The sequence below is a fragment of the Helianthus annuus genome, chromosome 17 (assembly GCF_002127325.2).
Source record: "Helianthus annuus cultivar XRQ/B chromosome 17, HanXRQr2.0-SUNRISE, whole genome shotgun sequence".
Taxonomy (NCBI): Eukaryota; Viridiplantae; Streptophyta; class Magnoliopsida; order Asterales; family Asteraceae; genus Helianthus; species Helianthus annuus.
This window is the reverse complement of record NC_035449.2, coordinates 57,332,407-57,345,717: the sequence shown is the minus strand read 5'-3', so window position 1 is coordinate 57,345,717 and position 13,311 is coordinate 57,332,407. Positions and strand designations below refer to the sequence as shown.

Here is a 13,311-nt window from a genome sequence, read left to right as displayed (position 1 = left end):
GTATGTAGGTGTGTATGTAGGTAGTATGTATATGTACGCAAGTGAGTATGTATGAATGTATGCATGTATGTAGGTTTGTGTGAAGGCATGAAATAGGTATGTAGGTATGTATGTATGTATGTAGGTAGGCATGTATGTAGGCACGCACGTATATATGTAGGTATGAACGTATGTAAGTAGTTATGTGTGATCGTAGGCACATGTAAGTATGTATGAAAGTATATACGCATGTATTTAATGAAATTGAGTATTGACGATAATAATAGTGTGCCTTGTGAACGAAGTGTAATGCAGGTACAACGAGAAAGTCTCACCACGGATTGTATGATCAGATGGAAAGCTGGGATGTAAAGAGTTAACGGAACGAAAAGTAAACGTGGATAAATCTTGTATGTTTATGATGCGTACTAATGTTATGAATTTTGTGTGGTGAGTGCAGGTAGTACGAGTCATGAGGACCATCAAGGAATAGAGATCAAGGATCGAGTCACTAGTGAGATTGTACGGGAACGTTGATGTATATAATGTAGTAAACATAAGCTATGTTTTTACTTAATAAATAAGTCGATTGATGGATCTATGTGAAGGAGTTATGTTAAAGTTAAATTTTAAATAAGTCAAGGTATTTATAATGAAAGAAATTTTATAACACGAATTTCCGCTGCGACTTTTAGTCAAAAACGTATTAGGGTCTTACACATATGCAAGTTCGTACTATACACACACACACTATGAATTCATATCCATACACATATACAAATATATTCATATAATTTTTTTCAAGTACAATCGTACATACAAGAATTAGCCTCATACATGATGAAATTCACGTTTACGCGCACAACATACATGCCGTATCTTCGTACGAGCTTCTGCATGTTTCCGTTCTTACTTGCACCCCACAAAACTCTTAGTAAGCTTGGGGTGACTTTAGGAAGTTTAGTGGGGCCATGGAAACAAAGAAAAACGAGAAATACTGGTTTCCGGTGTTAGTCCCGCTTCAACAACAACATTGAGCGTTGGCAACGTTGTTCATCAGGACGTCGCGACGGCCTAAAGGCCCGTCGGCGATGCAAATTTCAGGTTCAGCGCCCATTTTTTCCGTGACTTTTCCGACGTTCCCAATACCCAATCTGAGGAAAAGAATATCAAAGACATTCCATTCGTTCATGACTTTTCCGACGTGTTTCCCGAGGAACTTCCAGGACTACCTCCACATCGATAGGTGGAATTTCAGATCGAACTTATGTCAGGAGCAGCCCCGATTGCTCGTGCTCCTTATCGTCTTGCACCGGGGGAATTGCAAGAACTGTCGAATCAACTCTAGGAACTATTGGATAGAGGTTTTATCCGACCTAGTTCTTCGCCGTAGGGAGCCCCAATCCTATTCGTGAAGAAGAAAGACGAGTCTTTTCGCATGTGTATCGACTACCGCGAACTCAACAAAGTGACGATCAAGAGCTGTTATCCTCTTCCTTGTATTGATGAGCTGTTTAATCAGCCGCAAGGGTCAAGCTTCTATTCGAAAATCAATTTAAGATCAGGCTATCATCGGATGAGAGTCCGAGAGGAAGATGTTCACAAAACAGCCTTCCAAATGCGGTACGACCATTACGAGTTTTTGGTCATGCCATTCGGGTTAACTAACGCACCTGCGGTTTTCATGGACCTCATGAACCGTGTGTGCAAGCCATATCTTGATGACTTCGTCATTGTGTTTATCGATGACATCCTGATATACTCATATGGAAATGTGTTACTCGAATTTAAAATTCGAGTTTTGGGGTGTTACACATAAACGAAAAAGGCTCAATCTTTGTCAAACGAGAGTTTTGACAAATAAAACATAGGTTAATCTAAACTATAACGTTAAAATGAATGCAAAATTGGAATCCTGAGTGAATTAAATTTTAACTTTAAATAGAATCATATTTTATTTGTTCTTAATAAATATCTCATAATAATTATAAAGCGGAAACACGCACAAATTAAAACCGACAAACCCGTCGAGTGATCCATTTGCAGTTCGTTAAACCTGTTAAACAAACCATAAGGTGTTTCATGAAACTGACCTTTAGACGAAAAACCAAAGCTTCACACTTTGAATCAACAAACCGTCACGCTAGTTGACGCTTGTTCACAAAACCGAGATCTTGAATCAACTCCTTGACCCGTATCTTGAAACCCGAATACCCGAACAAGTGACCCAAGAATTTCTTCATGGTCAAAAGTCGACTTGGTTAAACCTACTGGTCAAACCTGGTCAACATTGTTCAACCGGGTCAAAAACCAGTTTTTCGGGGTGGTGGCTAGAGCTGATCGCCGACGTCGTGTGGTGGCCGGTGCTGCTGCTCCGTGCGTCAGGGTGGCCAAAGACCAACAAGGAAGGTTCTCCTCAGGCGGCGGGGTCATGATAATGACCGGCGACGCCCAGGGTCCGAGCAGGGGGAACGACGGTGACAACAACTTCGGTGGCGGTGGAGGCCAACGTGTGTGGAGGTGATGGTATTGGTTTTCTTTTGTCTCACTAATTTATATTGTGGTATAACCTCTAAGGCTCAGTAACCCCTTGTATTTATAGTGCCTATACCAATTGTATTTGCATTCAAATTCTACCATCTTCATATTATCTTATAGATATTAAGTACACATCATTTATCCAATAAATAATACTTATATATATATCACCTACATATTTTATTTATTTAATAAATAAAATACATATATTATTTATCTCGTAAATAACATACATCCACCACATTTAATTGTTATTATTTACTTATCTCCCAATTAAATAAACAATTAAATATGTATATTAATCATTTTGTAAACAATTTATTTTATAAACGTTTCACCAAACGCTTAATGCGCATTGCTCTTAAATATCGCATTTTGTTATAATATTTATCCGGTAGGATGGAGTTCTAAAGTGAACACTAGTGTATTTGTGAACTGAATGAACAAATCATGTTCATTGGTTTACATCATCAAATCGTAAAATACACTAGTGTATTTTCATCATCAAATCATGGCCATTGATTTACACTTGTGTATTGATAATTAAGGGCTATGATTAGTTCACACAGTTCACTATCAAGGGGCTGTTCACAAATGAACCTAACCCTTACCCGGAAAACATTATTCCTTATTTATCGTTCAAAATGTAACTCTTTGGATCGTACCTTATTAGTAACGTTAATTAATCATGACTCTGACATATCATATCCAACAATCTCGCTTGAATAAGCGTTCGTGGAGACGTATGATTAGTTCAGCTTTATGAGCTTAGTTTCTTAGTTTATTTTAGTGGTGTTATCACTTGCAAGTGTCTCAATGGTGTGCCATATATCTCTTTTAGAAGTTTTCACTGTATTATGAGCTTCCTAAGGATATCTATCATACTTTACATGTTTTGCATATGTGTAGGTTTTTTAGTAGTTATGTATTCTTTAAGCATTCATATTTTCATACATTGTAGCTTTTATACCACTATTTTATGTATTTCATGTTTATTTCTCAATGTTATGTAATTTTACCTATATTTTATATATTTCATGTTTTGTACCTTAATTTTATGTATTTATATCTCCATTTCATTTATATATACATCCATTTTAGATATTTATGCATCCATTATATGTATCTCTAAACAAAAGTTTAGCCCAAGTTTGGTTTTGTTATCAACCGAAATGAACCAAACCAAACAAAAAACAACAACAAACTAACCGAATAAATCGTAAATGATTAACCAAAAATCAATCGGTTAATAAAATAGATTAACCGATGACTTCGATTAATGCTAAGGCTGCTGGGTATGGTGACGGATGAAGACGGGGAGGGGATGAAGACGAGTGGGGCGGGATGGGGTGAAGGATCCGGCGCCGAGAAGAAAGAAAGGGGGCCCACCTGTTTGGTCCGTCGCAAACGGCGAAGAAAGGACGAAGAGGACGGGACGGGAGGGGGGGGGCGTGGAGGGACGCCGGGGACGTGGCGTCGTCGGGGCTGAGGACGGCCCATACCATCCAGCCTAATAACCTAATCGAACCGAATCGTGCACAACCTACCTCAAATATAGTTTTTCTTAAATGATGTCGTTTACCCTTTTAGTTATTTTAATAATATAGTGTAATCTTTTACAAAGCTTTGAACATACCATTACGACATGCTTTTTTTTATCTACATATCGATAAAAGTCTTGTTCAGAATTGAACGAGATATATAACTGATTTTTTGTTCTTTACCATGACGTACCAAACCACTATCCGAACAACTCTCTAGTGTTACTATTATTCGTTTTTATGTTTTTTGAAAACATAATTATATTCACAAAAGAGTAACTTTTTGGTATTATAAGCTATAGCGAGTGTCAACATTGTGAACGAGTTCCTGCCGCGTAGCGAGACTAAACCGATTTTGATCAAGAAAACATTGAAAAAGGAGTTGTATTTGAGACAGTGTTTTTCTTTTAATCCTAAGCTACAATGAGTGCAAGCAACATACCGATTACAAGACGAACTGAACCGATTCTGACCAAACAATATCGGTACCTTTTACGGTATTCATTCGATATAAAACACATGTTTATATTCTCTTTGGCGTATCACGACTTTATTTTTTAGGTCTTATCTTCCGGTTGCTATGCCTAAACTAAACCAAAACGAATTCTCGCCGCAAAACGCCCGAGAATTCCACTAGCTTATAACAATTCTTTATTTTTAGTAAATTACAAACCATGTAACTTGCAGGTCGTGTTCTAATTACACTGTATGCCCTTTAATTAAAACTAGTTGTAGGACCCGAAAAAATAAAGTTTTTGCACACTTTGTACTAGTGTTACCTAGAGGTGTACAAAAAAACCAGTTTTATACCCGAAACCGGGAAAAAAACCGAAACCAGTTTTTTTTAACCGGTTTTATAACCGAACCGTCAGTTTGTGACCGGTTACTAATCTTGATCTGAAAAACCGGTTAAAAACCGGTCCTACCCGGTTACACCAGTTATTGTTTTGGACTTGAAAAACCAGTTAATAACCGAAACCGGTTATAAAAAAAAAAAAAACCGGTTTTCGTTTTGAGTGAAAAAACCGGTTCGGTTAATAACCGAAACCGGTTTTTGAAAAAAACCACCTCTAGTGTTACCTATCCCCGTTAATTATAAGGAAAATTACCAAACTACCCTTCCTTGTTTACTCAAAATATGTAAACTCAGATCGGCAATCTCCTCCATGGCAGCGACCTTATGATTGCAACTCCTCCACACTCAAATCGCCGGCAAAATCCAGACAATGAAGTGCACCACCTTCACGCTACTCACCGCACTTGCAATCCTACTTCAGATCACCGGTCTCTCGCTATTTATCTTAGGGTTTTTCCCCATCAAACCAGCACTCTCCGGTGTCAGGTTCAATTTCATAACCTTCAATTTACGAATACTCCAACAATCTCATTCACTAATCACTAATCTCTCTCAAACAGTGGACCAGAGAGTTTCAGGCCTCCGTCATGTGCTTCAACAGAGGATCAGAATCACACAGCTTTGCATCCTCATAAACTCAAATCATTCTACCAGGTAGTTTTTTACTGTTTAATTAAGTTATCTTTCATTATTTGACAAATGTTGTTATGTTTAATGTTTTATTAAATTAAAATATGTCTTTTTTGTTGTTAATTGGTTACCCTTTGTTTAGTTTCAAGTAAAATAGGTTATTTATTATATTTCCCTTATCCAGTAATGTACATGTAGTCATTGTTGTTGTATTAAAACTTATTAGACTGAGTTAACTTCCATAATGCAGAAACTGTCTGAGATCCCGCCTTCTTATGACCGGCTGATACTATTGGTATGTAGCTATGCAATATTGTTTTCCAAGTTAAAACATGCTTATCTCAATAAAGGGTAAATTCACTGTTCGGATACAATTGTGTGGTGTTTGCTGTTTAGGTTATTGATGGTCTTCCAGCAGAGTTTGTTCTTGGTAGAGATGGTCAACCTCCGTCAAAGACTTTAAAGGATGCAATGCCGTATACGCAATCTTTATTGGCTGGTAAAATGGCATTGGGTTACCATGCAAAGGCTGCACCTCCAACCGTTACACTGCCACGCTTGAAGGTATTATTAAAGTTATACCGATCTTTTAAATACGCAATCATATTTTTCTCATTTGCTGACCATATACAACAGGCCATGACTAGTGGGTCAATCGGTGGATTCTTGGATGTTCTGTTTAATTTCAATACCCAAGCGTTTTTGGAAGATAATATATTAGGTGCGGTTTCAAAGCCTATGGGATTTGTCAAATCTTCTGGGGTTGACCGGGCTGGTGTTTTACATACGTAATAAATTGTTGCAGGTCAGTTTTTTAGAATAGGTTGGAAAATGGTTATGCTTGGTGACGAAACATGGCTTAAGTTGTTTCCGGGATTATTTACAAGGCATGACGGAGTTAGTAGTTTTTTTGTAAGTTTTCTGCAATTGCTGATTTTGTTTACTGAATTTTCTTTTATGAAATCTAATTAATTGTTCATGATATAGGTTAAAGATACTGTGCAAGTGGACTACAATGTTTCTCGGCATCTAAGTTACGAACTTTACAAGGATGACTGGAATCTACTGGTAATGTAACTTTTATTTTAACTTCAATTAAAACTTCCCGGGATTCTATGTATCTTTAATCCACATGCATCTGTCAATATAGATACACTTTTTTTTGTAAATCTTATTGGTAACTATTTATTACAGCGAGACAACTTTATATCGCATCAACACTAGAATTCTCTGCAATTTCGTTTCAGATTCTACATTATCTTGGTTTGGATCATGTTGGACATCTTGGTGGCCGCAGTAGGTACGTACCTTAACCTTACCCAACTCAAAAAAAATAATAATAATAAATAAATAAATAAAAGAGACTTTATTGTTGCTGTTAGTTCTCTGTTTCAGTGTCATGATGGGACCCAAACTTCGAGAAATGGATGAAATTATAAAAATGATTCACTTGAGTACCATCCAGTCTCAAGAAAGTGATCACAGACAAACACTCTTGGTGTGTATACATATAAAAATCTAAATCTTTATTTGAACTCAATGTATATACATAAGGCTGCAAACGAACCGAATGAACCCGAACAAGATCCTGTTCGTGTTCGTTTGTTATATAAATGAACGTGTTCATGTTCATTTGTTAATTTAAGTTACGAATGTTCTTTTGTTAATTAAAGTTAACGAACGCAAATGAACGTTCATGAACACAAATGAAAACAAACGAACAAAAAACAAATGTTAATGAACATAACACTAATACTTATTAAATATTTAATTTGTTGGAGTTTTTAAGTATTTAAATAAAATATAAAAATTAAAAACACTAATGAACTATCGAACACAAACGAACATAAAAGAACACGTTACCCAACATTCACGAACATAAATGGACGAACGCGACCTCTGTTCAACGAAAACAAACGAACAAAAAACAAATGTTCGTGAACAGATAATACATAATACACTAATACTTATTAAATATTTAATTTATCGGAATTTTTAAGTATTTAAATAAAATATAAAAATTAAAAACACCAATGAACTATCGTATCGAACACAAACGAACATAAAAGAACTCGTTACTGAACATTCACGAACATAAATGAACGAATGCGGCCTCTGTTCGTGTTCGTTCATTTAACTAAACGAACGAAATTTCTTGTTCGTGCTTGTTCAATTGTTAAACAAACGAACACAAACTAACTTCCCGTAGAACGGTTCACGAACTGTTCGCTGAACGTTCAGTTCGTTTGCAGCCCTATATAATATACATAAAAATATCTATTCATTAGTTTCAGTTCATCTTTAGGTGGTAGTTAGTGATCATGGCATGCAAGAAAATGGTAATCATGGGGGATCTTCATATGAAGAAACCGATTCATTGGCACTTTTTATTGGCCCGGGAATCAGTCATGTATCACCCACATATGATACCATTAATCAGGTGTGTATATATATATATATCGCACCCATAGTGATTTCTGAAGGTAGAATACGTGAAAGGCTATAATATAATTAACTTAGAGTTAAATGCCATTTTAGTCCCTGTGGTTTGGGCCATTTTGCCAGTTTAGTCCAAAGGTTTCATTTTTAACCTGTGGGTCCAAAAAGGTTTCACAGTTGCCATTTTAGTCCACTGGGTTAACTTCATCCATTTTTTCTGTTAACGAGAAGGCCAATTCGGTAATTTTGTATGTAATTCTGTTAACTAAAAGGGCAATTCAGCCATATAAAATGACCGAATTGGTCTTCTCGTTAACAGAAAAAATGGATGGAGTTAGCCCAGTGGACAAAAATGGCAACTGTGAAACCTTTTTGGACCCACAGGTTAAAAATGAAACCTTTGGACTAAACTGGCAAAATGGCCCAAACCACAGGGACTAAAATGGCATTTAACTCATTAACTTATAATCTACCTCGTATTTTGTTGATTCAGGTTGACATAACTCCAACATTGGCTCTCCTATTTGGTATACCTATTCCAAAAAATAATGCAGGACATCTAATTGCTGACCTATTTCATCCACTAGAAGGTTTGACTTTTTTACTTCAGTTATTTACACGTGTTAAAAAAATACTTAAAAGAAATAAGTTGTAACTGATTCTGCTCTGAATATCACAGATCACCAGCTACTAAGGGCAATGGAGCTTAATTCATGGCAGTTACTACGATTACTTCAAGCGCAAGCAACTGATTCTACTTGCGGAAGTTTGGAAGACGCATCTTCTAGCTTATATCTTGATGCTGCTGCGCTCCATGGATCGTGGAAGTCCAAGAATGTCTTAAGGTGCGTTATATGACATCAACGTGCTCTAATTTCTGAATATGTAATAACAAAAAATAATAATAATAATAATAATAATAAACCTCACTAATATTTCGGCATATAGGTCTGCTAGCGGTAATGACTTAAAAAGCATTGTCTTGGCGTACACCGAGTTTTTAACGACGGCAAGTGATCGGTTGTCACACACAGCAACAGATGTAAGCATTTCATGTTCAGTGGATCCAGAATTTTTTTTGTTTAAAATGAATCAAGGGGTTGATTGGTGTTGGTTAGGGATGCTTGGATGTGCATTTGAAAGCGATTATATGATACTGGATTATTAATGTTAATAAACGTGCGTTTACTGTTTTATTTTGTGGTAATTAGATGTATGAGCACTTGAAATGTTCTGATTAATTAAGGATTAGTGGATGTTATACCAAAATACATTTTTGTGGGAAAATATGGGGTTGTTTGGCAACTTCTAAATGGTTAAGTGCTGAATCAGTAAGAAGTAAGAGGTCTGAACCATTAAGTGCTGAACCAGTAAGAGGTCTAGAGGTCTGAACCATTAAGAGCCAGTATAATGCTTAACCATTCAGAGGCAAATGTCTGACCAATTCAGATTTGAGGTCTTAACCATTCAGACTCAGTATAAAACTTAACCATTCAAAGGCAAATGTCTGAACCATTTAGACATTTGCTCGCGAAACAAACAGTCTGAACCATTAAGTGTTGAACCAGTAAGAGGTCTGAACTATTAAGAGCCTCATTAAGAGCTAAACAAACAGCCCCTAACACATTTTGTTAAGAGTAAAGTATACGGATGGTCCCTGTGGTTTATCAAAATTTTGGATTTGGTCCCTAGCTTTCTAAAAGTACACGGATGGTCCCTGTGGTTTGCACTTTGTAACTCATTTAGTCCCCAGCTTTTTCCAAAAGTACATGGATGGTTTAACGCATTTAGTCTCTAACTTGGATCAGCTAAAACCTTTAGATCTGTTGGTTGGGGCTAAATGTGTTACAAAGTGCAAACCACAAGGACCATCCGTATATTCTTAAAAAGCTAGGGACCAAATCCAAAATTTTGAAAAACCACAGGGACTATCCATGTACTTTACTCTTTTGTGAAATTGTGTAAAAGTCTTTCAAGTTGGCCTACTCGTCTCGTTTATATATATAGATCCATGATTGACTCGTTTATAAATTTCTTTTTATTATTTTTGTCCATTCATTTCTTTTGAATTTTGTACCCACTGCAGAAACCCATTGGCCTACTCGTCTCGGGGATTATGACGATGCTTCTTTCATGTGTCATGTTCATGGGCCTCCTATACAAAGTGGGCCAAGAAGTATACCCAAATAAACAAGTCCACAAGTTCCAGCTATCCGAGGCTTTAATAGGGGGCATTATCGTAATTATTGTTTTAAGCATGGGATCAAGCTCTCTAGTTGAAGAAGAACAATACCTATGGCATTTTATGACCTCAACCTTCTTTCTCGTATTACTCCACCAAACAATAAAGTCAAACACCAGAAACCGAACCAGTCAACTATTTTCAATTGCTGTAATTCTCATGTCCGGAAGAATTTTAAAAGGATGGCATCAAGGTGGTGTTAACTGGACCCACCTTCCCGACATCTCTAAATCACTTGAAATTCTCGGGAGTCCTTATGTTAAACTCTTACAAATTATCTCCATCCTGCTTGTAATCACCTTATGTTTGTATACTCTTTCCTCTTTACGGTCAAGGGGTAGTTTCGTCATTTTGATTGGACTAAGCTACTTATGTACCGGTTTACTGGTTCTACATTACGTCATAAAGTATCAGGGTAGTGAAACTGAAACTGGAACCTCTGGTAATGACGCGATCGTGGCCGTACGACTAATTTATGGTTTGATCATCGCATCTGTAACGGTAACGGTTATTGCATCACCATGGTTTATGTCTTTTAAAAGCAAGGATCTGGTTTCGGTGATTAAAGATAGTTTGTACCTTAGTGGGACCGCATACATGTTTGGTTGGTGTCTTCTACAACTTTTGCTACAACAACCCGTTAATTCGATGGTTATTTCACTGCTTCTTGTGCAAATCGTTGCTACTATTTATTATGTTTCTCGTGGTGGTTCTGATGTTAAGCAGTGGGTTGAGGTTAATGTTAATCCTCCTATTTCTTTATTTTTGTTGCAATTAACCATATGCATTTTTAATATATTTATTTTGTTTTTTGTTTTTAATCCAGATTGCGGCTATATATTATTTAGGAATGGCGGGCCATTTCAGTCTTGGAAACACGAATACGCTAGCAACGATTGATGTTGCGGGAGCGTTCATTGTATGTTATATTGTTATGTTCCTTCGACTATAAAATTGTCATTTTGGTCCCTGAGGTTTGGTCACTTTTACCACTTTAGTCCAAAACTCAAACCTATTGCATTTGGGTCCCTGTGGTTTCAGTTTTATTGCCATTTTGGTCCAGAAATGAAACCAGGTCATATTTGTCTTATAAAATCCTGCAATTTTGTCATTTTCCTCAGGTGCAAATCAGGTCATATTTGTCTTATAAAATATGGTATTTATTTATTTATAAAAAAGAAATGATCATTTTGACCCTGCGGAAAAGGACAAAATAGCAGGATTTTATAAGACAAATATGACCTAATTTCATTTTTGGACCAAAATGGCAATAAAACTGAAACCACAGGGACCCAGATGCAAAAAGTTTGAGTTTTGGACTAAAGTGGCAAAAGTGACCAAACCACAGGGGACCAAAATGGCAGTTTACTCTAATTCTTTTTTGATTTTCTTATAATAACGGCGTGTTATATTGGCAGGGAATCTCTAGTCATTCAACGGTGTTGAGTGGAGTGATAATGTTCGTGATAACGTATGCATCTCCTATGTTAGCTCTCCTTAGTATGGTGATGTCGGTTTCTGTTAAAGAAACTAATAGTATTCTAAAGAATCGTGAAGTAAATACGGGTCAACTTGTGAAGATGTTTCTTGGGTTCCCGTGTTTGGTTCCACTGGGTTTGAATTCTGTACTTTTGGTTGCGTACACCATCATACTGTTGGTGATGAGGAACCATTTATTTATATGGACCGTTTTTTCTCCAAAGTAAGTGTTACTGTTGACGATGTGGTTGATAAAAGACAATTTGATGATTATGTTTGAAAAAAGGGGATTGATGTTATTATACTACTGCAGGTACATCTACGTTGTGGTGACGACTGTTTGTGTTCTTGTTGGCGTGCTTATTGTTGCGTCAACGGTGGCTTATGTTATTTCAACAGCATTTTTTCTGAGAAAGAAAAAACCAGCATCATAAGTGTACGGAGGAAGGTAATTTCTTTTGTTATCTGACATTATGCACACAAAGCGCAAAAAAAAAAAAAAAAAAAAAAAAATCCTTAACAGATTATTTTGTAAAATTCATATTTGTATCATTTATAATTTTATATGTAATTACTCATTTTAGAGCATTTAGAGTTTCTGATCACCATATTCTATCATTAAATCCTTCCTACCTTACTTTTTAATTACATTAGATAAATATATCCGTTAACATAAACAAGAAAATTCTAGGGTTTATAAATTCTTGATAAAAATACAAATAGTTTATCAAATTTTAATACAATTTATAGAACAATCGAATGAAAATAATATATGCATTGATATGTTTACTGAAAGAGTTTATGTGTTCTAAATCTTTTAGTTTTGTTTTTATGGAAGATAATCAGATATAGAGGGCCCAACTCTCAGGAGACACGTGTTGACCGTTTGCAACATGAGGGACCCACGGATTCGTAACCTCAACACTGCGTGACCATTGCCTCATGGAGCACCCTCGTTACCTCTCATCTTCCATGGACTTGTTGGCCCTCACTCTCCTCTACATCCGCGCCTGTGAGGGTCGCCAGATATGTTGCAGATGCTCTTGTGATTTTTTAACTCAATCTTCGTGATTATTCACTCCAATCATACTTCCTTATTAATGTAGCCCATGATCTTCATTATCTTAAATTTAGAGGTTCATCATAAATTGGCATTTGGATAGATGTTGTCTAACTTTAGGTTTATTAAATCATGATTGGATGGATATAAGGGGATTTTTTTTAATGTACGTCTTTTTTTGGGGTAGTTTATTAGGCAGTGGGGTGTGGGTCGGGGAAACACCTCGGGGAGGTGATGTGGCATGTGACCATGACAGGGAACCCCCCACCCACCCAATTCTTCGGTGCCCACGGGGGTAATTCAAACATTTATTAACAAAGTCAATTTTTTTTATTTTAAAACTATATATACCCACGCTTTATACCAAAAAACTTCACTATCTCATACCACCTTAAACCATTCCTACTTTTTAAAAATATTTGTTTTTTTCCTCAAATGGCAAGACGGATTTGGACCAACGAGGAAGAAATCGCTTTGTCCATGGCTTCGGTGAATAGAACCACCACCCCTCCTTGAATTTCTTTAAAACAATCATGATGGAGTGATT

General features: G+C 36.5%; 1 protein-coding gene across 2 annotated transcripts; it reads left to right on the top strand.

The window, feature by feature from the left end:
- The first annotated feature begins 5,209 nt into the window (after positions 1-5,209).
- LOC110921527 (GPI ethanolamine phosphate transferase 2) lies at positions 5,210-12,909 on the top strand. 2 transcript variants are annotated; one of them, XM_022165866.2, is made up of 18 exons: positions 5,210-5,400; positions 5,475-5,568; positions 5,795-5,839; positions 5,941-6,108; positions 6,181-6,265; positions 6,350-6,456; positions 6,532-6,612; positions 6,792-6,844; positions 6,940-7,042; positions 7,850-7,984; positions 8,477-8,573; positions 8,663-8,828; positions 8,932-9,025; positions 10,070-10,960; positions 11,052-11,144; positions 11,644-11,927; positions 12,018-12,152; positions 12,551-12,909. In XM_022165866.2, exons 1-17 carry the CDS (start codon positions 5,285-5,287, stop codon positions 12,136-12,138), a joined length of 2,733 nt encoding a protein of 910 aa, XP_022021558.1. In that variant the 5' UTR covers positions 5,210-5,284; the 3' UTR covers positions 12,139-12,152; positions 12,551-12,909. The 2 variants fall into 2 exon arrangements, with proteins under 2 accessions (XP_022021558.1, XP_022021557.1); XM_022165865.2 differs by having other exon boundaries at positions 12,543-12,909.
- The last annotated feature ends 402 nt before the right edge of the window (positions 12,910-13,311 follow it).